The 27673-nt window shown below is 41.1% G+C and overlaps 1 protein-coding gene across 8 annotated transcripts in view; it reads left to right on the plus strand.

Moving 5' to 3' along the window:
- LOC140206012 (P-selectin-like) overlaps window positions 1-27673 on the plus strand; it is a 129016-nt gene that overhangs the window by 88124 nt on the left and 13219 nt on the right. For 5 of the 8 annotated variants that reach the window (XM_072274035.1, XM_072274034.1, XM_072274031.1 and 2 more), the window contains 8 exons: window positions 245-430; window positions 546-731; window positions 2536-2721; window positions 3693-3878; window positions 7563-7748; window positions 7918-8103; window positions 8219-8404; window positions 26588-26710. In XM_072274035.1, coding sequence (XP_072130136.1) covers window positions 245-430; window positions 546-731; window positions 2536-2721; window positions 3693-3878; window positions 7563-7748; window positions 7918-8103; window positions 8219-8404; window positions 26588-26710 — 1425 coding nt within the window. The remainder of the gene's footprint in view (window positions 1-244; window positions 431-545; window positions 732-2535; window positions 2722-3692; window positions 3879-7562; window positions 7749-7917; window positions 8104-8218; window positions 8405-26587; window positions 26711-27673) is intronic. The other 3 variants (XM_072274036.1, XM_072274037.1, XM_072274038.1) reach the window with 3 other exon arrangements.

The raw sequence follows: 27673 nt of genomic DNA on the forward strand, positions 1-27673 counted from the left end.
TCTTGTTGTTATTAACCTTTCTAAAATCTGTCTACTTATCTGCTCCTCTCAATTGCTAATGGTGGGCCTCCAGAATGTTCCCAATAGAGTGATTGTTCCCTTCCTGTTTCTGACTTCCACCCATATGAATTATCCCCTTTCGACAAGCAAGTCTTGATAATGGCCAAAGCACTCTAGTTTCATGTACAAATGTGACTTGCCTGATCCTTCCAAATGCTAAAGAACTTTAAATTCTATATTTTAGCTGTAACCTGTCAGGCGCTGACAGACCCTGAACAAGGGGTGATGAACTGCTCACATCCTATTGGGGACTTCAGTTATAGCTCAATGTGTGACTTCAGCTGTGTTGAAGGGTTTGCACTGAAAGGGTCAAAAAGTCTGCAGTGTCAAAGCAATGGGCAATGGACTGCACAAAACCCCAACTGTGAAGGTACTAGAAAACTTCATTTTAATCTTAGCCTTCAATAATATCAAAATTTGTAATAAAATATTGGTATTATATCTGCAAAATTTAAGACTGAGAAAATTCTACTCTTGTACTTCAGTTCTAATCTGTGCAAGACTGGTGCAACCTGAACAAGGTGCAATGAACTGTTCCCATCCCATCGGACACTTCAGTTTCAACTCAACATGTGACTTCAGCTGTGCTGAGGGGTTTATACTGAATGGTTCAGACCATTTACAATGTGAAGCTAATGGGCAGTGGACAGCACAGAGCCCCAAATGCACAGGTACTAAGAAATTCGGCATTAATGTTTAAAATGATATGCAAAATATCATAGTTATAACTCGATCATCTTTAAAGTTGAGACTATTTTAGAATATATTCAATTGTACATATTTCTAATTCTAACCTAAAATCTTGCATTCCATTCATAAGTTGCCCAAAACCGATAAAGATTGAACAGGAAGAAATGAATGGCTCCCATCCCTTGATACTTTAGTTACAGCTCAACATGCAACTTTATCTCTGAAGAAGGGAATTTATACCATATATTGAGTGGGTCAAACAGGCTACTGCGTCATGCCAATTTTTAAACAACCTCCATCAATAGATTGTCAGAAATAAGGTCAGGAAAATGATTTAAGAACTCAGTAAAACAAAACAGAAACATAATGATGAGTACATTCCTGCTACTCTGGGCACTCACCAATACACTTACCATCAGAACCACTCTACAAAGATGCCATAGTGTCTGTCATACACCTGGCCCAGAAAACAGACACTTCTTTCAGAATGCTGTTTCTGAACTTCAGTTCGGCATTCGACTCTACTTTCCCACAGATTTTGAACAGACTCCTACTCTTCAATCTAAATACCTAATGTGTTGGACTTGCTAACCAACAGACCTCAGATTGTTAGGATGCACAACCACTCCTTCCTCCCCACCATCCAACATGAGTGCCCCCCAGAACTGTGTGCTGAGTCCCCTGCTGTACACACTGCTCACATATGACTGCACAGACAAACATGTGAGCAACGACATTATCAAGTTTGCCAATGACAACAGTGGTGAGACTCATCACCATGAGATGGCCTACAGAGGGGAGGTGGAAGAGCTCGAGGCCTGGTGCCAGGCAAACAATCTCTTGCTCAATGTCAACAAGCCAAAGGGATGGTTATTAACTTCAGGAAAACCTACACACTCACCACCCCCACCACCACCACTTTGGCTGCACAGCAGTGGAATCTGTGAGCAGTTTTGAACTCCTGTCAGTGCTCATCTTGTACAACCTCTCATGGTCACAGAACACATCCTCCACAGTTCACCAACATCTCTACTTTCTGAGGAGGCTGAAAAAGAGATGGACTATATACATCACTACTCACATCCTTCCCCAGATGCATAGTTGAGATCACATCCAATTTACTCTTATCTTTCAAAATTATAAAGCTCTGTTATCATATGACAAGTTGCTTCTGCTGTATGTAATACTTAATCGGGCTGGAACATCTGAGCACCTTCAATGTCATCAGTTATGAACAAAAGCAATTTGCATAAGCAATTTTATAAGATTGGGATGTGATCAACTCTTTGATAATATTTAAGTGAAGAATGAGGATCAGAACACCCAAAAAAAAAATACTGGAGATAATGGAAAATGTCTTCAAATCATCAATCCTTTTCTTTTGGATGGATTTGCAATTTTGCTTAGTATGATGTCGCAAAGTATTTTTGGTGGGAAGAGAGGAAGAAGTGATTAAAGTGAAGTATGGATAAATAACAAATAGGAACAAGAGTGGCTACTCGGCTCTTCACATCTGCTCTGCGTTCAGTAAGAGCATGGGTGATTATTCCAGTGGAAGTCCACATCCCCTGATTCCTGTGTGCCCATAACTGCAGCCTTAAAATCACAGAGCTGATAATCATCTGCAAGCTTTCTGGGGACAATGGATTCCAATTATTTTCAACCGTTGATGTTAAGAAATTCGTCCTTCTGTCCCTTCTACTATTTGGCATGTTAGGAATCAAGAAAAATCAGGTGACATGCACGTTAACAGAATCAATGAGAATACTATCACTAATGTTTCAGCCATGAAGTGTGACATGCTGAGAAGTCCAGACAGAGGAACCTATAACTGCACCCATCCCATCGATCACTTCGGTTACCGGTCGTGGTGTGATTTTAGCTGTGCTGAAGGGTTCACATTAATGGGATCACACAGACTTGAATGTAGAGCCTCTGGACGTTGGACAGCAGAAATACCCACCTGTAGAGGTATTGTATTCATCAAAGGAAATCGAGCTTGTGATATGCGTTCAACTCTTCTATAACACTTTCAATTTCTGTGAAGCCCTTTTTTACCGGTAATCTCTAGAGATGCAGCTCATTAGCCCCTCACTAACAGCCACTAGACTCAGCAGTGAGAAAATCGCCTTTCTCTAACTCTGAAATCTAAGGTCGGAATGCTTGGGCGTCCCACCAGACTGGCAAATTGGGCTGTCTTGACCACCTGAATCCCAATCTGTGTGAATATTGTGTAATTACTGCCTTCGTGCAATTAGTCATCGGCAAGAAATAACAGATTGTACACTGCATACAAATATAAAGAAAGTATATTTACAAATTTCATCTTTATCGAGCAGTTAGTAGAAAAAAGAAAAAAATAAATAAAAGGGCCCACTACTGTTAACCCAGTCCAAATGTGCACGTAAGTTGGAGCTCATCTTCAAGTTGTCTTTAACTCACACATTGGATCCTAGGTCTTCGTGCACACAACCTTCTGAGTGTTGCTCAAAATTCATCTCTAACAAACTGTCTCCCCCATGGAAATATTAGTCCTTCCCCCTTGAAGCCATTCATCTGTACAAACTCCTTTTGCAACTGGGATAGCATCCCTACCCATCTTCCCGCCTGTCTTCTCTCAGCTCCCGCCAAAAAGACCTCAACCCACAAAAATCTCTACACCCAGCATTCCCTTGAACCTTCTCCCAATTCCACCATCCTGATTGGCTGGCACAACATTCCTAAGCTGAACAACATAGCCTCTTACCTTTAGCTCAAACCCAGACACGCTAAAGGCAGAAGAGACTGCTCTTACAGAACTGCTGAAATGAAATACCTGCAACATAGCAGTAAAAATCTTAACCAGGACATTACATTTATAACGATAGTTATTTATGCCCATTCCTTAAAAATAATATTCTGTGTATTGAAAATTGAATGGTGAAATCCAAATTGTATTTCAGCTGTAACCTGCCAGACAATAACACAGCCAACACGAGGGATGGTAAACTGCACCCATCCATTTGGAGACTTCAGTTACAGCTCAACCTGCAGCTTTGACTGCACAGAAGGGTTTCTGCTGCAGGGGTCAGAAGTGCTTCAATGTGAAGCCAATGGACAATGGACAGCACCCATTCCCAACTGTAAAGGTACTGAGCTAATTTCCACTAGTTTTCACTTTGAATTTTTATTATTAAGTATCAAAACAAATGTCAGATTTCTATTGCTAATCTGCTTTATGAAAACTGTGCACATCACAATACACAACGGTACAGTACAGTGCAGATCCACTTTGCCCATAGTGCTGTGCCAACTTCGTAATCTATTCCACAATCAATCTGACCCTTCCCTCCTACTTAGCCTTTAACTCTGAATTTTCTTTCATTTGTGTGCTTATTTAAAAATCTCTTAGGTATCTTTAAAGTATCAGCCTTCACCACAACCCCCTGCTGTGCAATCCAGACACTTACCTCCGACGTTTGTCCTAAACTTTCCTCCACACACCTTAAAATGATGTCCTCTGGTATGAGCAATTGCCGCCTTGAGGAAGGTACTGTCGGGCCACTATCAGTGTCTCTTATCATATACACCTCTATCAAATTGCCTCCCATCCTTCTTCGTTCCAAAGAGAAATGTGCTAATTTGATCAAGCTTTCTTCATAAAACATGTTCTCCAATCTAGGCAGCATGCTAGTAAATCTCCTCTGCACCTCCATGTCCTTCCTGTAATGGGGTGACCAGAACTGAAACCAATACTCCAAGTAGCACCTATGGAGAGGAATAAACAATTGACCTTTCAGGCAAAGAGCCTTCATTAGGGCTGGAAAGGAAGGGGGCGAAGCCAGAATAAGAAGGTGAGGGAAGAGGCGAGGGGAACAGCTTGGCAGGTGATAGATGAAACCAGGTGAGGGGGAAGGTAAGTGAGTAGGAAAGGGCATGCTGTAGGTATTTCATGTGTCAGTTCTGTAAGAGCAGTCTGTTCTGCTTTTAACATGTTTGGGTTTGAGTTTATGGGGCTATGTTCTTCAATTTAGGAATGCATAGAACTTAGAATGGTATTTGACCCACAATCTTTTGCTGACTTTTTAACCTACCCTATGATCAATCTAACCCTTTCCTTCTACAGAGCTCATAACCTTTCATTTATTTTCTATCTAAAAATGTCTTAAATGTCTTTAATGTATTAGCCTCCGCCTTCCACCGTGCATTCCAGTCATTTGCCACTCCGTGCAAAAAATACCCTGTCATCTCCCCTAATCTTTCATCCATTCATCTTGACATTATTTTTTCTGGTATTAACAGTTGCTGCCCTGAGAAAAGGTGCTGGCTGGCCACTGTCTCTGCCTCTCATCATCTTCTACTCCTCTATCAAGTTGCTTCTCATCCTCCTTCACTTCAAAGGAAATGGAGATAGCTTGTGGAATCTTCCTTCAGAAGGCATGTTCTCTAAACCAAACAGCATCCTGGTAAATCTCCCCTGCTCCCTCTCCAAAGCTTCCACATTTCTATACTGACGTGTCTGGAACTGACACAATAGTCCAAGTAGCATCTATGGAGAGGATGAACAATCAACATTTCTGGATGAAACCTTTCATCAGGACTGGAGGGGAAGGAGTCGAAGCCTGCACAAGAAGATGGGGAGGGGAAGGAGAGAAGTATAAGCTGCCAGGTGATAGGTGAAACCAAGTAAGGGGGAGAGTGTGTGAGTGTGGGTGTAGGTATGAAGTAAGAATGTGGGAGGTTCACCCTCCTCCTCCCTTTTCTCCCATGGTTCTCCATCCTCTCCTATTGGATTCCTTCTTCAGCCCTTTACCTGTTCCACCTATCACCTCCCAGTTTCTTACTTCATAACCCCTGATGTCCTTGATACTGTGGAGGCTGGTGCCCATGATAGAGTTTGCAAACCTCTGCAGTGTTTTCCAGTTCTGTTCAGTGGCCCCTCCATACCAGACAGTGATGCAACCAGTTAGAGTTCTCTCCACAGTATTTCTGTAGAAATTTGTTAGTGTCTTTGGTGGCATACCAAATTCCCTCAAACATAACTAAATACAGCTGCTGACATGCTTTCTTTGTAATTGCATCAATATGTTGGGCCCAGGATAGATCTTCAGAGATGTTGACACCCAGGAACGTGAAGCTGCTCACCCTTTCCATTGCTGTCCCCTTGGTGAGAACTGGTGTGTGTTCCCTCGATTTCTCCTTCCTGAAGTCTACAATCAATTCCTTGGTCTTACTGATGTTGAGTGCAAAGTTGTTGTTGAACACCACTTAAATAGCTAATCTATCTCACTTTTGTACACCTGCTCATCACCATCTGAGATTCTGCCAAAAACTGTTGTGTAAATGGCAAATTTGTAGATGGCATTTGGGCTGTGCTTACTCACTCAGTCATGGATGTAGAGGGAGGAGAGCAGCAGCTTAAGCACACATCCTTCAATACATGAGTGCAAGGGGTATGGGGGGCTACGAGCCCGGTACAGATCAATGGGCCTAGGCAGATTAATGGTTTGGCACAGACTAGATGGGCCAAATGGCCAGTTTCTCAGCTGTAAAGTTCTATGACTCTATGAAATAAGGTCAGCAAAATGATTTGTGGTGGATGATTCTGGAAATTTTGAATACAAAATCACCTATTAATCTAAGGCAAACTGAACTTTTCAATCTTTACCTCTTATGTTACTTATTGTTTTTGAATTTTTATTTTTGGGAAGATTTTGATCTAATTAATATTGCCTACATTTAGTCATGGGAATTGTCTGCAAATGTTCACACTGTCGCTGTGTACTGCAGCTGCAATGCATTCTCCAGGATTATCATCCCTCCCCATATTTAATTTCATTTGTAAACATGTATGCAAGGAATTTGGCAGATCTATTGGTAACGCTTTGTGAAGCTGATTCTCAACCACTGGAAAAACTCTAACATTTTGACACCATATTGATGACAAAATCCAAGCAATAAGCACCCCAAAAACAACTTTCTCACTCTTAACATCTTGTTCAGTGAGCAACAAAGCACAAGCGTCAGCAGATTAAACTCACTGCGTTTGATATTTTGTAATTTACCAAGTCATCTATATCATTGCCTTAACAAGATGATAATATTGTCTATGGAATACATAATGGTTTTCATCCAATATTTTAATGTGAGGCTGTTTTCACAGGTCCCATGGAAGGTCAGGTCAGTGCAGGATCCTTATAACTGCTGTCAGATTAAAGAGACAGTAGTAGGAACATTATTTTCTTAAATAAAGATTTAAGAAATACAAGAACACATTCAATTTATGCCTACTTTCTTCTTTAATTAATAACTCCATCTCTTTAGTCAGAAGGCAAATTACATTAATATAATACTTCCTTAATTTAAATAATACCTTCTTAGACGAAAGCATTTTAGCACCTTCAATGCCTTGGCTTGTGACCAAAAACACTTTGCATAAGCAATTCTCATTAAGATTGGGAGAATATTATTTGGTGAAGATTGAGGATCAGAATATGAGTAATAAATCTTGGAGATGGTAGAGAAGCATGTGTGCTGGAAGATAAATGTTCAAATCATCAGTCCTTTTGGATGGATTTGCAATTTTGCTTAACATGATCATGAAGCCGTTTTGGTGATAGGAGTTGAATGTAGAGCTTCTGGACTGTAGACAGCAAAAATGCCCACATGTGGATGTGTTGTATTCATCAGAGAAAAACTAGCTTGTGTTATGTACTGAACTTAGTAAAATTTTGTTCAATTTCTATAACAACAATTGCTACTTTAGCCTGTTTCTTTGGGAAAAAAAGTTGTGTGTTCACAAATGAATGGTGAAAGTCAAAATTGCATTACAGCTGTAACCTGCCAGACAATAACACAGCCAGAACGAGAGATAGTAAACTGCACCCATCCCATCGGAGACTTCAGCTACAGCTCAACGTGCTCCTTTGACTGCACAGAAGGATTTCTGCTGCAGGGGTCAGAAGTGCTTCAGTGTGAAGCCAATGGACAATGGACAGCACCCATTCCCAACTGTAAAGGTACTAAGCTAATTTCCCTGTCTTAACTTTGGATGTTTGTTAATAATAACAGATGTTAGGTTCTTATTGCTGATTTGCTTTTTGATATTATACATATTACAAATTCATGAATATGCCATGCCTTACTTATTTTTCCAAATGCTAAAGAAATTTAAATCCTATATTTTAGCTGCATCTTGTCAAACATTGACAGACCCTGAAAATGGGGCGATGAACTGCTCACATCCTATTGGGGACTTCAGTTATAGCTCAATGTGTGACTTCAGCTGTGTTGAAGGGTTTGCACTGAAAGGGTCAAAAAATCTACAGTGTCAAAGCAATGGGCAATGGACTGCACAAAACCCCAACTGTGAAGGTACTAGAAAACTTCATTTTAACATTAGCCTTCAATTATATTAAAATTTCCTAAAAAATATTGGTATTATATCTGCAAAATTTAAAGCTGAGAAAATACTACTCTTCTCCTACAGTTCTAATCTGCGAGAAAATGATGCAACCTGAACAAGGTGTAATGAACTGTTCTCATCCCATCGGAAACTTCAGTTTCAACTCAACATGCGACTTCAGCTGTGCTGAGGGGTTCACGTTAGTGGGATCACACAGACTTGAATGCAGAGCCTCTGGTCGGTGGACAGCAGAAAAGCCCACATGTAGAGGTATTGTGTTTATCAAAACAAAGCTAGCTATTGAACTCTTATATAAAACTTTCAATTTCTATAACTATAGTTACTTATGCTCGTTCATTCAAAATAGTATGCTGTGTATTCACAATTGAGTGGTGAAAGTCAAAGTGACATTTCAGATGTAACCTGCCAGGCGATAACACAACCAGAACAAGGGATGATGAACTGTATCCATCCCATTAGAAACTTCAGTTACAGCTCAGCATGCATCTTTGACTCCACAGAAGAGTCTGTACCGCAAGGGTTAGATGTGCTTAACATCTTGCATTCCAGCCATAAGGTGTCCAAAACTGAAAACCTGAAACAAGGGACAATGAACTGCCCTCATTCCATTAGAAATTTCAGCTATAGCTCAACATGTGATTATCAGGGTGCAATAGGTTTACTCTGAGTGGGTTGGACAGGTTACAGTGTCAAGCTAATGGACAGAGTGGTTGGCCCAAATCACCAAATGCAAATGTACCAGAGAAAATTTGCCAAGGCTTGAAATTGTTGAAATCATTTGCACAAATCTTTTTGTATTATCCAAAGACTTTCTCAGCATCAGTGCCAGGGTAGCATAGCGGTCAGCACGACAGCTTGGAGTGTCGGAGTTCAGTGTTCAATTCCGGTGTTGTCTGTAAGGAGTCTGTACATCTTCCCCATGGAATGTGTGGGTTTTCTCCAGGTGCTCTGGTTTCCTCCCACAGTCCAAAGACGTATGGGTTAGTAGGCTAATTGGCCATTGTAAATTATCCTGGTAGGCATGGCTCGAAGAGCCGAAAGGGCCTATTCTGGGTTGTATCCCAATAAATAAATAAATAAACAAACATGGATAAACCCTTCATTGAAATTGTGGGATTGTATTTCAATCATTTAGGCCGACCGGTGGTGTAGGGGCATCCTCACCAGACTTCAAGGCAAGTGGTCCTGGCTTTGAATCCAGCTGGTCCCTTGCATGCTTTCCATCCATGCTGGGTTGAGTGTCGAGCTAGCAAATCAGCCTCACTAAAAATAAATAAATGCTAAAGAAACAGGAAGGTTGTTACCCAATGCACCACAAGGTGTGGAGAGGAACAACAAAATAACAACATTAGTCATTTGCTCAAATCAACTGAAAATCAGCAGAGAACCACTGATTGAAACTTCATTTACAACTTAATATGAGACAACATTGGTTTAAAAATTCTGGATAACCATTGTGTACCAATGAACCGAGAACGTCTCTACTTTAACTATCATTTACTTAATAAATTCTCACTTGTAAATTTAAATTCTTCACATTCTTTATGATACATAAATTAATGCATGTATATACTGTGCCTGTGACTACGAAAAAAAAAAGTTGAAATCATGCTCTTGTCTGTCAACTATAAGCTGGCATGTTTTGAGGGTGCCAGTGAAAGGGGCAATGACATTTTCCCATCGTATTAAAGACTTCCATTACAGTTCCACAGGCAAGCTTCAGCTGTGCGGTAGGGTTTGCACTGTGAGAGTCAAACAGTGTCAGGGCAATGGACAGTGGACAACAGAGTAATGAGGCGCATCACACAAAATCACTTGAACATTTTAAAATTTCTTATTTCTGTTAAGTTATATTTGCTGTATTCTTTCCTAATCTGGCTTGTAAAGTGACACACATACCAGAATAAATGCATGCTGTATCCACCCAACCAGATGGGCACCCACACACTCTTAGCAAGGTCAATGAACATCTCTCACCTTACTGCAGACTTCCCATATAGCTCAACACATGGCTTTAGTTGTATTGAATAGTTAATACTGGGAGTCGGGCAGGCTTTGGTGGACAACGGATAGCACAAACTCCAAGAATAGGCATTAATTATGCAATGTCATATACTGTATATTGAGCCTTCCACCTCCCCCACCCCAGCCCTCACTTTAATACCAGACAAAAAAACTTAATTGGTAATTCTTTTAAACAGTTTTTGTGACATTTAGGATTTTCTTCCTGTGTCCATTTCTCCTTTTACTCTGGTTATTAAGTGGATAGTGAAAATACAGAGCTGTGCTTTGGAATCTTTAATGAGCCAAAATGAGCTGAATGAGGGATAGGTAGTTCTGTAATGGGGCCACCTCAGTGGTACAGCTTGGCGAGCTGCTGTCTCGCTGTGCCACGGAACAGAGTCTAATTCTGAACTGGGTCACTGTTTATGTGGAATTTGCATGTTTTTCCTGTCAGTACGTTGGTTGCTCCCAGTTGCTCCAGTTCCCTCCCTCATCCCAAAGAAATGTGGGTGGAGGTTAATTCACCACTCTGAATTGCCCATAGTGTGTAGGCGAATGGTAGAATCTGGGAGGAGATGCTGAAAATGAGAGGAGAAAATGGGATTATTGTGGGATTAGTATAAATAGGTGGTTCATGGTCAGTATGGAATTGATGGAATAAAAACTCTTTCTATACAACTTGTCTCTCTGACTCTAAGAGGTGATAGAAAGGACATAAAGATTTCTGTTACTAGGCTCACCATTCAAACTTTTAGAAGTGCACCATGGAGAGATGAGATGAGTTTACTTGTCTTCATCCTTCTGGTTTAGGACGAGGAAGGTTAGCATATGAGTGCTGGGAGAAAAAAGTAAGTGTAGATATGTAGTTTTAATTTAAGATTTCTATTTTTTAAAATTAATTAAATTATTTAAACAATTTAAATGCATTTCAATTACCCTTAAGTTGTTTTTGAAAACAATTTTAATGGCTTTGCAGTTGGCAAGCTGTCAGGGTATTCCAGAGAAATGTGATGTAAGGAGCAGGTACAGGTCAATTTGTCCCTTGAGCCTGTCATGTTTTGTTACTCAGAAACTAATTGAAAGAAAAACATGTCGTATAGTAATGAAACACATAAACACCAAAGAAAGCTTAAGAAAACAATATTTACAATATTATTTAAATATTACTGAAATATTAAATACACTGCACTCCTTGTTGCTTAGCTATAAACTCCAACTCACTATAGGATGCATCTCAACTCATACGTAATGCATTGTTCTTCAGTCATATTTTTATATACATATATATGTGTGTGTGCATATGTATGTGTGTGTATATGTATGCATATACAGGATGTGTGTGTATATGTATGTATATGCAGTATGTGTGAGTAAATTGTCACTTTCAGGCATAGAGATTTAACCACTGTGGCGGATTTCTCACTCGCGCGGGACATAGTCTTTCTGATGAGGAGGTGTGGGGCAGGGGTGTCACTCTGCTTGGCAGGCGAGGCTTGAGGTTGTGAAACAATCTCAGGATTTGGGCCTTCTCCATGGTGGTTACAAGACCCTGGAAGTGGCTCTGAATGATTTAGCAAAATCGACATGGATCTTCTGCCAGGGCAATGCAGGCCATTCTCAGGAATAGAGAGATGTTGCTCTTGGCATCTTCTAGATGTGTAGGCATCCTAAACAATGCATTACAAGCTGGTCAATCTGATCTATCCCAGGGCACCAGACAAAGCTTCGAGCCAGCGTTTTTATTTTGAACGTGTATGGTTGACCACGTACAGTAGCTCCTCCAACACTTTAGTTCTTAGCTTGGATGGTACGTACTACAGCTCTCAATTCCCACTTAAGGCAACCCCCATCAAGGGCAATTTCATGATGATGTTGGTAGAAATGGAAAAACTGGAATTTCTGCTGCACCTTTCTGCCACTTTGGGTGGCCATGCAGACCTGAGACAGTGTGGGATTTTGGATCATCTCTGCCATAATAGAGAAATTTTCAACTTACATTCGGAATAATACGTCAAGAGGAGTGTCCTCTTTTGTAAATTTTCAAGCATTTCATTTTCCAAGGGTAAACAGGACAATCCATCAGCATTTCCATGATTAGATGTCCTCTTGAATTCAACCTTGTGATTGTGTCCCCCAAGAAACAGAGCCCATCTCTGATTCAGGCTTCTGCTGATTGAAAATGGACACTAGAGGTTGATGATCAGTAGTGAGGGTAAACTCTCTCCCATACAAGTACTGGTTGAAACATTTTACACCCAAATCCTCTCTGTTAATCCATGTGTAACTTTTCTCTGCCACAATAAGGGAATATGATGCAAAGGTTATGGGACATTCACTTTCCTCACTCATAACATGTGACATGACTACACCTGTACCTTAAGGCGAGGCATCTCGGGCAAGCTTCAGTGGACGATGTTCATAACGTGCAAGTACAGTGTGTGACATCAGCACTTCCTTTGTCTTTTAGAGAACCACCGCACACTGCTTTGTCCATTACTACAATTCAGGAAGAAATGGCAATGAGTTCAAAGGGTGGAGCTCAAAAGCCTGGTTTGGCAGGAACCTGTTACAGTAATTAACAAACCCTAAGAAGGAGAACAACTGTGATGCATCATTTGGCCTTGGGGCATTCACCACTGCTTGGATCTTGTCAGTACACCTATGTAATGCTTGAGTGTCAATGGTGTGACCACCGTAGGAGATGCTTGGTTTAAAGAAGTCACACTTGTTACTTTGGGCCCTGGGCCCAAAATCTTCTAATCTTGTTAATTGTCTTGAGATATTGGAGATGTTCTTTGTCATCCTCACTGGTAACAATGATGTCATCCAGGTAACACTGAGTGCCTGGGCAGTCTTGCAGTATCTGGTCCATAGCTTTCTGCCAGAATGTACTGCAGATGCTAGTCAAAAACTAGGCCTATTACAGCAATAAAGCCCCTTGTGAGAGTTTATGGTGAGAAACACTTTGGACTCTTCTTCCATCTCCACGAGGTAGGCCTCAGTTAAATACATTTTGCTGAAGTGTTTTCCTCCAGGAAGGTTTTCAAAGATATCCTCTATCCCGGGCAGAGGGTCTTGATCAACTTTCAGTACTGGGTTGAGGGTGACTTTAAAATCGTCACAGATCCTGACAGCCCATGGAATTATAGGAAAGGTATTGAAATGGGTGGAGCATTGGCTGATAGGCAGAAAGCAAAGGGTGGGAATAAAGGGATCCTATTCTGATTGGTTGCCGGTTACTAGTGGTGTTCCGCAGGGGTCGGTGTTGGGGCCGCTTCTTTTTACGATATATATCGATGATTTGGATTATGGATTAAATGGTTTTGTGGCCAAGTTTGCGGATGACACCAAGATAGGTTGAGGAGCAGGAAATGTTGAAGAAACGGAAAGGTTGCAGAGAGACTTAGTCAGTTTAGGAGAGTGGGCAAAGAAATGGCAGATGAGATACAACGTTGACAAATGTACGGTTGTACATTTCGGAAGAAGAAATAATCGGGCAGATTATTATTTAGATGGGGAGAAAATTCAAAAATCGGAAGTGCAAAGGGACTTGGGGGTTCTCGTGCAGGAAACCCTAAAGGTTAACCACCAAGTTGGATTGGCGGTAAGGAAAGCGAATGCTATGTTGGCATTCATTTCAAGAGGAATAGTGTATAAGAGTAAGGAGGTGTTGATGAGGCTGTATGGGGCATTAGTGAGACCTCATTTGGAATACTGTGCGCAGTTTTGGACCCCCTATCTTAGAAAGGATGTACTGATGTTGGAGAGAGTTCAGAGAAGATTTACAAGGATGATTCCTGGAATGCAGGGGCTAACATATGAGGAGCGTCTGTCGGCTCTTGGATTGTATTCATTAGAGTATAGAAGAATGAGAGGGGATCTCATAGAAACGTTTCGAATGTTGAAAGGGTTGGACAGAATAGATGTGGAAAGGTTGTTTCCCTTGGTGGGTGAGTCCAGGACAAGAGGCCATAGTCTTAGAATTAGAGGGTACCCAGTTAAAACAGAGATGAGGAGAAATTTTTTTAGCCAGAGGGTCATGGATTTGTGGAATTCATTGCCACATATGGCTGTGGAGGCCCGATCATTGAGGGTGTTTAAGGAGGAGATTGGCAGGTATCTAATTAGTCAGGATATCAAGGGATATGGGGAAAAAGCCGGAAACTGGAACTAGATCGATGAATAGTTTAGCTCATGGGGAGCTGCGGAGCAGACTTGATGGGCCAAATGGCCTACTTCTGCTCCTTTGTCTTGTGTGATTTTGTGACCTATTCTTGTTGGCTACTGGAAACATTAGTGTTGCCCATGAGCTCCACTCCAACTTGTAAAGAAATCCTTCAGCCTCCATGCAACCTAGCTCACTGGCTACTTTATCATGGATGGTACCAGGAACCGGACTGTGGCTGAGTGAAATTTGGGTGTGGCATTTTCATTTAACACTATTTTACCCTTCGTATATTTGAGTTTTCCAATGGTACCCTTGAATAATGCTGTGGTGTCATCCAATACCTTTCTTAGTTAGCTTTCAGTTGACTCTATTTTAGGGGGATGTGGCATGCAAATGGTGGATGGGTCTGCCATCAAATTATAATTGTCTTAGCCAATCCTGGCCCCACAATGCTGGCCCTTCTCTTCCTTCCACATACAAGCTTAATGTGACTTGTTGGTTGTTGTATTTCAAAGTTGCAAATGTCATTCCCAAGGGAGTTATGCTTTCTCCAGTACAAGTTCTTAATTGGATATCTGCAGGCTTCAGTTCAGCATCTTTATCAGACTTTTCATCAACAGCATGCAGATTAGTACTCTTTTTGAAAATGCAACTTGACTTTTTATCTTCTCCCTGGGCAGTCCATTTATTTTTGTCTGCCCAACATGTTATAGACAATAGACAATAAGTGCAAGAGTAGGGCATTCGGCCCTTCGAGCCAGCACCGCCATTCACTGTGATCATGGCAGATCATCCACAATTAGTATCATGTTCCTGCCTTACCCCATAACCTTTGATTCCGCTATCTTTAAGAGCTCTATCCATCTCTTTCTTGAAAGCATCCAGGGACTTGGCCTCCACAGCCTTTTGGGGCAGAGCATTCCATACATCCACCACTCTCTGGGTGAAAAAGTTTTTCCTCAACTCCGTTCTAAATGGCCTACCCCTTATTCTTAAACTGTGGCCTCTGGTTCTGGACTCACCCATCAGTGGGAACATGCTTCCTGCCTCCAGCATGTCCAATCCCTTAATAATCTTACATGTTTCAATAAGATCCCCTCTCAGCCGTCTAAATTCCAGAGTATACAAGCCCAGTTGCTCCAATCTTTCGACTTATGACTGTCCCGCCATCCCAGGAATTAACCTTGTGAACCTACGCTGCACTCTCTCAATAGCAAGAATGTCCTTCCTCAAATTTGGAGACCAAAGCTGCACACAGTACTCCAGGTGTGGTCTCACCAGGGCCCTGTACAGCTGCAGAAGGACCTCTTTGCTCTTCTACTCAATTCCCCTTGTTATGAAGGCCAGCATGCCATTAGCTTTCTTCACTGCCTGCTGTACTTGCATGCTTGCTTTCAGTGACTGATGTACAAGAACACCTAGATCTCGTTGTACTTCCCCTTTTCCTAACTTGACTCCATTTAGATAATAATCTGCCTTCCTGTTCTTACCACCAAAGTGGATAACCTCACATTTATCCACATTAAACTGCATCTGCTGTGCATCTGCCCACTCACCCAGCCTGTCCAAGTCACCCTGCATTCTCATAACATCCTACTCACATTTCACACTGCCACCCAGATTTGTGTCATCGGCAAATCTGCTAATGTTACTTTTAATTCCCTCATCTAAGTCATTAATATATATTGTAAACAGCTGCAGTCTCAGCACTGAACCCTGCGGTACCCCACTGGTCACTGCCTGCCATTCCAAAAGGGACCCATTAATCGCTACTCCTTGTTTTCTGTCAGCCAGCCAATTTTCAATCCATGTCAGTACTCTGCCCCCAATACCATGTGCCCTAATTTTGCCTACTAATCTCCCATGTGGGACTTTATCAAAGACTTTCTGAAAGTCCAGGTACGCTACATCCACTGGCTCTCCCTTATCCATTTCCATAGTTACATCCTCAAAAAATTCCAGAAGATTAGTCAAGCACGATTTCCCCTTCGTAAATCCATGCTGGCTCAGACCGATCCTGTTACTGCTATCCAGGTGTGTCGTAATTTCATCTTTTATAATTGACTCCAGCATCTTTCCCACCACCGACACCAGGCTAACCGGTCTTTAATTCCCTGTTTTCTCTCTTCCTCCCTTCTTGAAGAGAGGGAAAACATTAGCCACCCTCCAATCCACAGGAACTGATCCTGAATCTATAGAACATTGGAAAATGATTACCAATGCATCCACGATTTCTAAAGCCACCTCCTTAAGTACCCTGGAATGCAGACAACCAGGTCCCGGGGACTTATCAGCCTTCAGACCCAACAGTCTATCCAACATCATTTCCTGACTAATATAAATTTCCTTCAGTTCATCCATTGCCCAGGTCCTTTGGCCGCTATTATATCTGGGAGATTGTTTGTGTCTTCCCTAGTGAAGACGGATCCAAAGTACCCATTCAACTCGTCTGCCATTTCCTTGTTCCCCATAATAAATTCACCCGTTCCTGTCTTCGAGGGCCCAATTTTGGTCTTAACTATTTTTTCCCTTTTCACATACTTAAAGAAGCTTTTACTATCCTCCTTTATATTCCTGGCTAGTTTACCTTCGTACCTCATTTTTTCTCCACGTATTGCCTTTTTAGTTACCGTCTGTTGCTCTTTAAAACTTTCCCAATCCTCTGGCTTTCCACTCGTCTTTGCTATGTTATACTTCATCTCTTATTTTTATACTGTCCATTACTTCCCTTGTCAGCCACGGCCTCCTCTTACTCCCCTTAGGATCTTTCTTCCTCTTTGGAACGAACTGATCCTGCACCTTCCGCATTATTCCCAGAAACACTTGCCATTGCTGTTCCACTGTCATCCCTGCTAGGGTATTGTTCCATTGAACTTTGGCCAGCTCCTCCCTCATAGCACCATAGTTCCCTTTGTTCAACTGTAATACTGATACTTCTGAGTTTCCCTTCTCCCTCTCAAATTGTAGATTAAAACTTATCATATTTGTTCTTTGTATGTGTTCTACTTTGTGGCATTTTCTGCAAGTTTCACCTTTAAACCTATATTGGTTTTGTGTATGTGAGCCCCTGCCACAACAGTAACACAATTTGTTCAGCCAGGCAGGTTTCTGTTCAGACATTGCAATTTTGTTGGCACTCACTTTCATTACCGTCTGCAACTCAATTGCATCTCTGGCTGCTGTTTCCATTGACACAGTGATTTCAACTGCTCTTTTAAATATAAGTTGTTCTTCAGTTTGGAGCTGTTTTTGAATGCTTTTGAATACTTTCAAATAAGATTTCACAAGTTAAATAAACAATCATTGCATCATTAAACCAACACTGAACTGACAATGCTCAGACAACCTCTTCATTTCAGCCACATAAGCTGTAATAGACTCCTCTTCCTTTCAATTCTGCTTATGAAACCAAAAGTGTAATGCAATCAACAAGGTTTTGATACTAAATGTTCCCGAATTATATTCAGGACATCAGCAAAGCTCATTTTCACTGGTTTGGTTGGACTAGTTAAACTTCTAAACAAACTCTACACTTTTCCACCTTTTGGCACTCATTTGGCTATTTCCTTTGCTTCATAGTACTGCTCAATTCTTTCAGTATACATTTTCCAATCATCTGTTGTGCAATTGAATGCCTCTATCTTTCTGATAGCTATTTCAGTCAGCTACTTCTGCTTTTTTGTTCTAAACTTATGACTATCATCGCCCAGTTACCACTGTTTATGAACCCAAGAATATTGTCTTCTCTCTGTCTCTCACCCCTTCTGAAGAACCACGTGCTGCACTTCATTTTTAACTCTAACATCTCGCTGCTTTCAACAGGTAGTCATCTCAGCTTCGTTTTAGAACTTCTTCATCACCACTGTTATGTTTTGTAACTCCAAATTCAAATAGAAAGAAAACCACATGAGCTGAGATATGTTTGCCTACTTAGTTTTTCTTTGTAAAGTATCAACATATGACGTGGTGAAGTAATGATGTATGACATTCATATAAATCATAATGAATTATGTAAACAACAAAGATGGCTTAATCAAACAATACTGTATGTTTACAATATTACTCAAAAATTACTGAAATACTAAGTGCACTACTGAACATGAATCTTCATTTAAGAAAGTTGGCTGCACCAACATTCTGTGCTGCCTCTCTCCACAAAGGCTCAGGAAAGACTCAATGATCAGAGCCTGCTTCCTCCTTGCTGTCGGATGCAGAGGTCACTTTATCTGACCTACATTCAGAAGGGAAGTGCTAACGGGCAGACAACAAGGCTAGATCCAGCACGCTGTGGCCCATTGTATTCACTCATTTGCCTTTCTGTTTTTGGAGCAAGCTCCTGGATCTGTTCCATTGAGATCAGTGTAAGTGAGGGAGAGGGAAAAGAGGACACAGTATGAATAGAAAAATGCATGAAATCTTGTGCACTGAAGGAGACATTAACAATAACACGACTGCCCAATTACAGTTGCAGCAGGTTATACAGGGCTAGAAATAAATATGTGAACTGTATATTATCTGAGGTTCCCTTCCCTGAGTACATGCTCTGCACCCACAGAAAAGATTAATTGGTCAATAATCTGAGTGATATTGAAGAAAAATTGTCAGCAAAACTCTGATAATCTGCTATCAGATTATTCAGAAATCCTGATGATTCAGCATTTGGCTCATTGGGTGCTGATTCCTATGCTCTGTCTAACACAGAGATTCACAATTCCCATTCTTCATTTAGACAGTGCTGTGTTACAATGTTAAAGTGAATTAAAATGTTAGAGTATTAATTGGAAAATATTCTAATAGTGTGGAAAAAGATGCCATTCTGGCACCCCACTGTCCTTAGCCTGGTAGTTAATGGAGTTTTGTTGTATTTGTACGTAAGGCAAAAGTGCCTAAATTTACAAATGGGAGGTGAAAAGCCATATATAACTGCCAAGCTTTTAAAAATATTTTAATCAGCCTCTGGACAATACATAGCATTGGTCGTGCTGGGCAGATTTATGATTAAGACTGGATCTATTATTGGGACAGTTGCAGAGGTCTCAGATAATATGAAAACAAATTCTGCTGAGAAAGAAATAAGTTGAAAGTATAATACTGGGAAATTGAAATGAGGTGATTCAGGAAGTTTAATGGTAGTGCTGCTGCTGGGGGGTGGGGGGATAGAAGGGGGAGAGGGAGAATGCTGTAGTTGTGATTATCATCACGGTTTGACGTACTTTTTCGAGATTTCCAAGTGCAGCCTCAGAGGTTGGGAATTTGTTCTTTTACAAAATTGAAGCGAACTAGATGAATATTGATGACCATTTGTCCTAATGTGGTGTTTCCAAATATTGCCAAGGTTCCTGTGGAAAAACAAATCAGCTAGATGTTAGGGTCCGTGTCCATAGGACACTCAAAGCTGCTGTGCAGGTTAACAGTGTTGTTAAGAAGGCGTATGGTGTGTTGGCCTTCATCAACTGTGGGATTGAGTTCCAGAGTCATGAGATAATGTTACAATTATTAAAGACCTTAGTTAGACCCCACTTGGAGAATGTTCAATTCTGGTCACCTCACTACAGGAAGAATGTGGATACTATAGAGAGAGTGCAGAGGAGATTTACAAGGATGTTGCCTGGATTGGAGGGCGTACCTTGTGAGAATAGGTTGAGTGAACTTGGCTTTTTCTCCTTGGAGCCATGGAGGATGAGAGGTGACCTGATAGAGGTGTATAAGATGGTGAGGGACATCGATCGTGTGGATAGCCAGAGGGTTTTCCCCAGGGCTGAAATGACTAACATAAGAGGGCATAGTCTTAAGATGCTTGGATGTAGGTACAAGGGGGATGTCAAAGGTAAGTTTTTCACACAGAGAGTGGTGGATGCGTAGAATGCACTGCCAGTGGCAGTGGTGGAAGCAGATACAATAGGGTCTTTTAAGAGACTCTTAGATAAATAGAGGGCTATGGGGTAGGGAAATTCTAGGCAGCTTCTAAAGTAGTTACATGGTCGGCACAACATTGTGGGCCAACGGGCCTGTAGTGTGCTGTAGATTTCTATGCTTTTTATTTTTCTGTTTCTATTGTGGCAGATCTCATTTGTAATGATTTGCAATGATATAAGGTAACTGATTTGCAATAATCAGCTTTATGGATGGATTTCAAGTTATTCCCAATAAGGAGGAGTGAACAATGAGAGGTACAAAGAGGAGCACTTCACTCACAAGTGTCCCTGGTTTTCAGGAGACTGAGGCTCCTTTCTTTGCCAGTTGTCTTATTGCTGTGAACAGCGCATATTGATGGCATCTGTTAAGAAGAAAGTTGTCAGATGCCTTACTAAAATCCATGTTGACAACATCCATCATCAAACACGTTCATTATCTCCTTAAAACTTAATCAGGTTCGTAAGACACAACTGGCCATAGACTGCCCCTAATGAGGCCAAATATTGATAAATTCTATCCCTGAGAATCTTTACCAGTACTTTCCCTATCACTGATGTAAGACTCACCAATCAATAGTTTCCAAGATAATACCTGTTCCCTTCTTGAATAGTAGAATAACATTTGCTTGTTAGAAGAGCTCTGGGCCTTTGGCAGTAGCTAGAGAAGATACGAAGATATTGGTCATGGCACCAGCAATCTTATCGCTTACCCCTCTCAATAACCTGGGATATATCACATCAGGACTTATCCACCTTAATGTTCTTTACGAGACGCAACTTTACATTCTTCTTTATCTCAAAATGCCCCAGCAATTTAGTACACTCCACACTGATCTCCCTATCCTCCACGTCCATTTCCTTGGTAAATACCAATGCAAAGTACTCATTTAATACACATCCTTGTGTCAGCATGTTCCCTCCTTATCTTTGAGTGGTCCTACCCACTTCCTATTTGTACTGTTGCTCTTAACATCTATATAGAATGTCTTGGGATTCTGTTTAATCCTCTTGCCAAGGACTTCCCATGATCCCTCCTGGCTTTCCTAATTCCCTTCTTGAGTTTTTTTCCTAGCTTTTTAATGATCCTCAATGGTTATGTTTGATTTTACCTTCCTAAACCTTACATACATTTCTGTTTCCTTCATAACTAAATTCACCACCTCTCTCAACATCCACAGTTCCCTTACCTTGCCACCCTTGTCCTTCCTTCTTGAGGGAACATATCCACCCTGTATTCTGTGCAGTTGGTCTTTAAACATCCCCCACATGCCAGATGAGGACATACTCTATAACAGCTGTTCCCCATTTACAGTCCCTAGTTCCTGCTTAACGCTCTCATAATTTGTCCAGCTCCAAATTCAGTCCTTGCCTATAGGTATCTTAAAACTTAAGGAATTGTAATCTCTGTTCCACCCACTGAAGAGGTCAGTTACTTGGCAAGGCTTATTCTCCAATACCAGGCCCAGTATGACATCTCTTCTTGTTAGACTATCTGCTCCATCTAAACCTCTTACACTAACGATGTCTCAGTCTATATTCGGCAAGTTGAAATTACCTAGAACAAGGCCTGTTGTTTTTATATCTTTCCCTAATCTGCCTGCATATCTGTTCCTTGATATCCTGTGGCTAAATGGAGATCTGTAGATCACATCAGAGTGATTTTATCTTTCCTATTTTTTTGAATTCTATCCAAGTAGACTCAGTGGGTGAGTCCTCTATTATGTCCCCTCTGTGTGCAGCTGTGATATTGTCCCTGACTAGTAGTCCACTTGCCCATCTCTTTTTACCTCCTCCTCGAACTTTTCTAAAACTTCAAAACCCTGTGATATTGAGGACCCATTCCTGTTCCTCTCTCAACCAAGTCTCTGTAATGGTCACAACCTCATAGTTCCATGTACTGATCCATGCTCTAAATTCATTACCTTTACCCATAATACTTGCAGCATTAAAATACACGCATTTCAAACTATTCATCCCATTGCGTCTATTACCATGCTCCTACCCGTTCTTACTGGTCATGACATCCACTTCCTCTCAATCCCCCTCTTTCATATTCATTGTACAGTTCAATCAAAAGGTAGATTTGAATTTCAACAATGCAAATTTATCTATTTTTAAACTGCTTTTAAAGTGACCATTCTTATGCTGAAACATTCACTCCTCCATCACCAACATTGGATACAATGTGTGCCATCTACAAGATGCAACACACTGCTAAGATTTATTTCAACAAGACCTTCCTAAACCCATGGCCTTCATTATCTGGATTGAGACACATGGTGACGTTCTGAGCTGCACCATTGCCTCAACACACACACCTTCTTCCTTTGGAGATATAACGTCATTCCTCTGAGATTGCTTAGTTATCATGCCTGAACTTGCTATTAACCAGCAGGGAGGGTATTCATCACAGGATCATTGCAGTTCAACAACTTTCACTTTCTCGTTGGAACTGCACAATTGATGATTGAATTGAATTGACTTTATCTCATACATTCTTCACATACTTGAGTAAAAATCTTTACATTATGTCTGTTTAAAGGTGCAATGCGTGCAATTAATAGTAATTTGTAATAAATAGTATGTACAGAAGGACAGTCAATATAGCATAGAAACACAATTGTATCAGCGTGAATTAATCAGTCTGATGGCCTGGTGGAGGAAGCTGTCCCGGAGCCTATCGGTCCTGGCTTTTATGCTGTGGTACCGTTTCCCAGATGGTAGCAGCTGGAACAGTTTGGGGTTGGGGTGACTCGGGTCTCCAATGACCCTTCGAGCCCTTTTTACGCACCTGTCTCTGTAAATGTCCTGAATAGTGTGAAGTTCACATCTACAGACGCACTGGGCTGTCCACACCACTCTCTGCATGGTCCTGCGATTGAGGGAAGTACAGATCCCATACCAGGCAGTGATGCAGCCAGTCAGGATGCTCTCAATTGTGCCCCTGTAGAAAGTTCTTAGTACTTGGGGACTCATGCCAAACTTCTTCAAATGTTTGAAGTGAACCCTGCCAATGAACAAATGGGGGGGGGGGGGGAGAACTGTAGCTTCCAAGGACTATCAGAGCTCACTTTTAGAATGGATTGTTATTGAAACCAGCTAACACCTTCTAATCTTGTAGCAACAGTATTAAACTCAGATCAAGCAAATGATAAAAATTCCCCAAAATCAGGTGGGGATCTTGCCTCAGCAATAATTATTCACAATTAAGTTCCCTTTAGAATATTGCAAAACATTGTTATAAATGCACTTTCTAACTATGCAGAAATAGAATAAAAATCATGATTCTGCAGTCTAACATAAAGTTCTGTTTGTAAGGAATGAAAGGATGAGAGGCATTGATCGTGTGGATAGCCAGAGGCTTTTTCCCCAGGGCTGAAGTGGCTAACACGAGGGGGTATAGTATTAAGATGTTTGGAAGTAGGTACAAGGGGGATGTCAGAGGTAAGTTTTTCACACAGAGACCAGTGGGTGCTTGGAATGCACTGCCAACGAAGGTGGTAGAGGTGGATACAATAGGATCTTTTAAGAGACACTCAGATAGGCGTATGGAGCTTAGAAAAATAGAGGGCTGTGCAGTAGGGAAATTCTAGGCAGCTACTAGAGTAGGTTACACGGTTGGCACAATATTGTGGGCCGAAGAACATGTAATGTGCTGTAGATTTTCTGTTTCTGAACAGTCATCAGAGTTGTAGGCATACAGTACCGCTGTTTGCTCCATTCAAGCTGATCGCCATTGAGTGTTGAACTTAACTTGATAGCATTCTTAAAAGGCATTTGATACAAATAGCAAAAGATTTTTCATATAGTTACTTGTATTGTATAACTCCTACTTTAATATTTTTGTGAAGTAGTAGTTGCTTAAAAAAAGTACTCATTTCCATAACTAGTAACAGACTATAATCATAATGCTGCCGTTCCTTTGCAATACAATGTGGTAGTGAAATGTCAGGAAATGTATACTCACTCCCCAGGGATTACGAACTGTTCATAACCTCTGGCAACTTTAGCTACTGCTCAGAGTGCAACTTTGACTGCACTGGGAATCCTAAGTTGAAAGGGCCAGTGAGTCCCCGTGAAAAAAAATTCTACTGTTGGCAGCTGGTCACAGATCCCACACATAAAGTGGATGTATGAATTCTGTACAGGATTGGGTTTCATCTTAAAGTCGAAGAGCACTACAACAGAGAAACGGGCCCTTCAGCCCATCTAGTCCGTGGTGTCCCATTGACCTTCACCTGCACCATAATCCTCCCATCCATGTACTTATCCAAACTTGTCTTAAATATTGCAATCAAACCCACCCGTACCATTTCCACTGTCAGCTTATTCCCCACTCTCTGAGTGAAGAGGTTCCCCCTCATATTTCAGCATCTGCAGAATCTCTTGATTTATGATTTCCCCTCTCAGGTTCTCCTGAAGTATTTCATCTTTCACTCTAAACCTATGAACTCTAGTTCTAGTCTCACCCAACCTCAGGGGAAAAGGCCTGCATGTACTTACTCTATCTATACTCCTCATAATTTTGTATACCTCTATCAAATTTCCCCTCATTCCCCTAAACTCCAGGGAATAAAATTCTAATCTATTCAGCCTTTCCCTATAACTCGGGTCCTCAAGTCCCAGCAACAACCTTATAGATTTTCTTTGTACTCTTCCAATCTTATTGTTACCTTGCCTGTAGGTAGGTGACGAGAACTGCACACAACACTCCTGTACTCAATACTCTGATTTTATGAAGGCCAATGTGCCAAAAGCTCTCTTTACAATACTATCTACCTGTGACGACACTTTCAGGCAATTATTGATCTGCATTCCCAGATCTGCAACAACAAACTAGACTGTCCATATGTACCGTGATAGCTTATTAAGAAGCTATCATGCATCCAATGAATGTTGCGTGCTTCACACAAGTGAACATAATACAATTCCTAAACTGAATTCTCCATGATCCTTCATGCTCCCAAAGGTGTGCGTGTCAGTCGTTTGCTTGGTCCACTCTCAACTTCCCACGTTCTCATAGCGCATCAGTCACACAAGACCAGAAACTTGGAATCTTTCAGAGGAAAAGGAGGCATTGTTATTCATTGTGCCTCCCCAGCTCTTTGAAGAGGTTATCTGATTTGCTCCCATACCCCATGACCTTGCAGTTATGTTTGCCTTCTGGTGCCCTTTTAAGATCTACTTATACCATTCTTTCATTTTGTCTTCATCAATTCCTAACCTTCCTCTGTGGAAGGTTTTCCTCATTTTTTCCCTCTAATTCTTTATTAGTTACTTTCAATCTGACCTCTAGTCATTGACATGCTTAACAAAGGAACTCTGAACTCTGGAAAACCCTCCCAGTTTTGAATATTATACTCTCATCATTCATGAAGCTTTTAATAAGGCTTAAATAGTGATGTTTAAATAAATTACCGTGACTTTCTCATTTTTTACCTTGAACCCTTTATTTACAAAACCAAGTATCCTGTTAGCATTGTTAGTAGTCTAATCAAAGTACTCTGCTACCTTTTGGTCTCTCTGTTCTTGCATCCACCCCTCCAGTTAAATACTATTTGCTCCCTAGGCCTAGAGACAACCTTGTCTGCAAATGTCACACACTTCTGTGTGTGTGCTGTGTATGAACAGTGGATTAAAACAATGTCCTTTCTGAATCTGAAGATTCTGCTCTACTCTGTGTCTCCAATGATTCCCAGCAATTGCTTATTTACCTCTTTTCTTTACTGATCACCCTGTTTGATCTTCTGCTTGAAAGTCATGTCTTCATTTTAAATGGCCTCACAAGCTCTAACAAATGGAAGTCTGGAGCACTATATGAGTATACTTACCATCTACTCTTCTGCAGCTGTTTTATTTTTCTCAGACATTCACTAGAAGTACCGGGTACACATTCTTCCACACCTGTATTCGGTGAATGTGTTCCAATAACATAACCTCTTCCTATTTGTTTTTGGGTCTGTTCAGTGTGGCTTTTGTTGGGGGAAGGGAATCTCGTTCCTTGATGAGGGTAATCCCTGTTTTATAAGCTACATATTTAAAGACCAATTGTCAGAATCTTACCTATAGTCAATTTGTAAATAACTTCAATGTCTGTGTAATTTCCAACTCCTGATACACATGTTGCATTGATGAAGTGACATGGCAGCTTCAGTGAAACCTTTGGGGAGTGACAAAGTGCAATATGTCTACATTAACATGAAACAAATCGGTGCCGACATGAACAGGGGCTCAAAAAGTCCCGCTTTAAGCTTTGCAGATGCATGTAATGATAATGTGTAGCTAGTTAAACTTTGTACTACATAGTTTACCTTTGACACCATGGTGCCTTCTTATGTTTTGCAGCTATGCAACCACCTCAAGGGTTGGATTTTTTGCTTTACGTGGGTGTGGCTGCTGCAGCAGCTGTACTCGGTCTCATTATCGCCATGATAATGATCTGGATTAGAAGGAAAATGAAGTCACAAGGTAATTAGCTCTTTGTTTCTCTAGGAGCTGAGTATAACAGTAATTGCAGTGCATTATGTCCATTTTTCACATACCTGCTAATATCAAAACCTGACATACCTTTCAGAAAGATGTGTGGAATTTGCACGTTTTCCCCTGTGACCTTTGCTTTTCCTCCAAGCACTCTGGTTCTTGCCCCACATCTCAAAATGTGCTGGTGGGTAATTGGCCACTTGATATTGACCCTTGCATAGGTGGATGGATTATGAATTAGAGGGCGAGTGATGGGACTGGGGGCAATGCCCTGAGAGATGGCATTGGGCAAATTACCTCCTTCAATTGAATGAAAATTAAGAGACATCACCATATAAAGAGAGACTTCAACATTGTATCTCTAATAAATATAAAATGCAAGAACAGAAACCAACTCAGCTCTTTGTGCCTTCTCTTCCATTGTGGCTAATCATTTACTTCAATCCCACTTTCCAGCACTTATTTTATATCCTTTGACCCGCTTGGTATCCAAATATCTGTCAGCTTCTGTCTTTCATAACCTGAGGTAATGCATCTCTTGGGTTAAGAATTCTAAAGATTGGCCACTCTCTGGATGAAGGAGATCAACCTCATTTCAACACTGGATAACTCGCCGGTTATTTTGAAATAGTAACACAGGAAACTGACTCAGCATCTGACCGGGGAAAGGAGCTGACAATATTTCAGGTCAAAACTATGCATCAGGAATGTTACAGGGCTTCCACATGAAACACCAACAATTCCTCCCCCCACCAACCAATGCTGTTCAGCCTGCAGAATTTCTCCAGCAGGTTGTTTGCCTCTTGAGATAGTGATCACCATTTCAGGACAACCTGCTACAGGGAACACCAACTCCACATTTACTCCGTTAGAATTTGGTATGTTTCAATGAGATCAGCAATCTTTTTAACTGGCTGCCACAATAGTATGGCGGTTAGCATGATGCTATTA

This window comes from Mobula birostris, chromosome 12 (assembly GCF_030028105.1).
Source record: "Mobula birostris isolate sMobBir1 chromosome 12, sMobBir1.hap1, whole genome shotgun sequence".
Classification (NCBI taxonomy): domain Eukaryota; kingdom Metazoa; phylum Chordata; class Chondrichthyes; order Myliobatiformes; family Myliobatidae; genus Mobula; species Mobula birostris.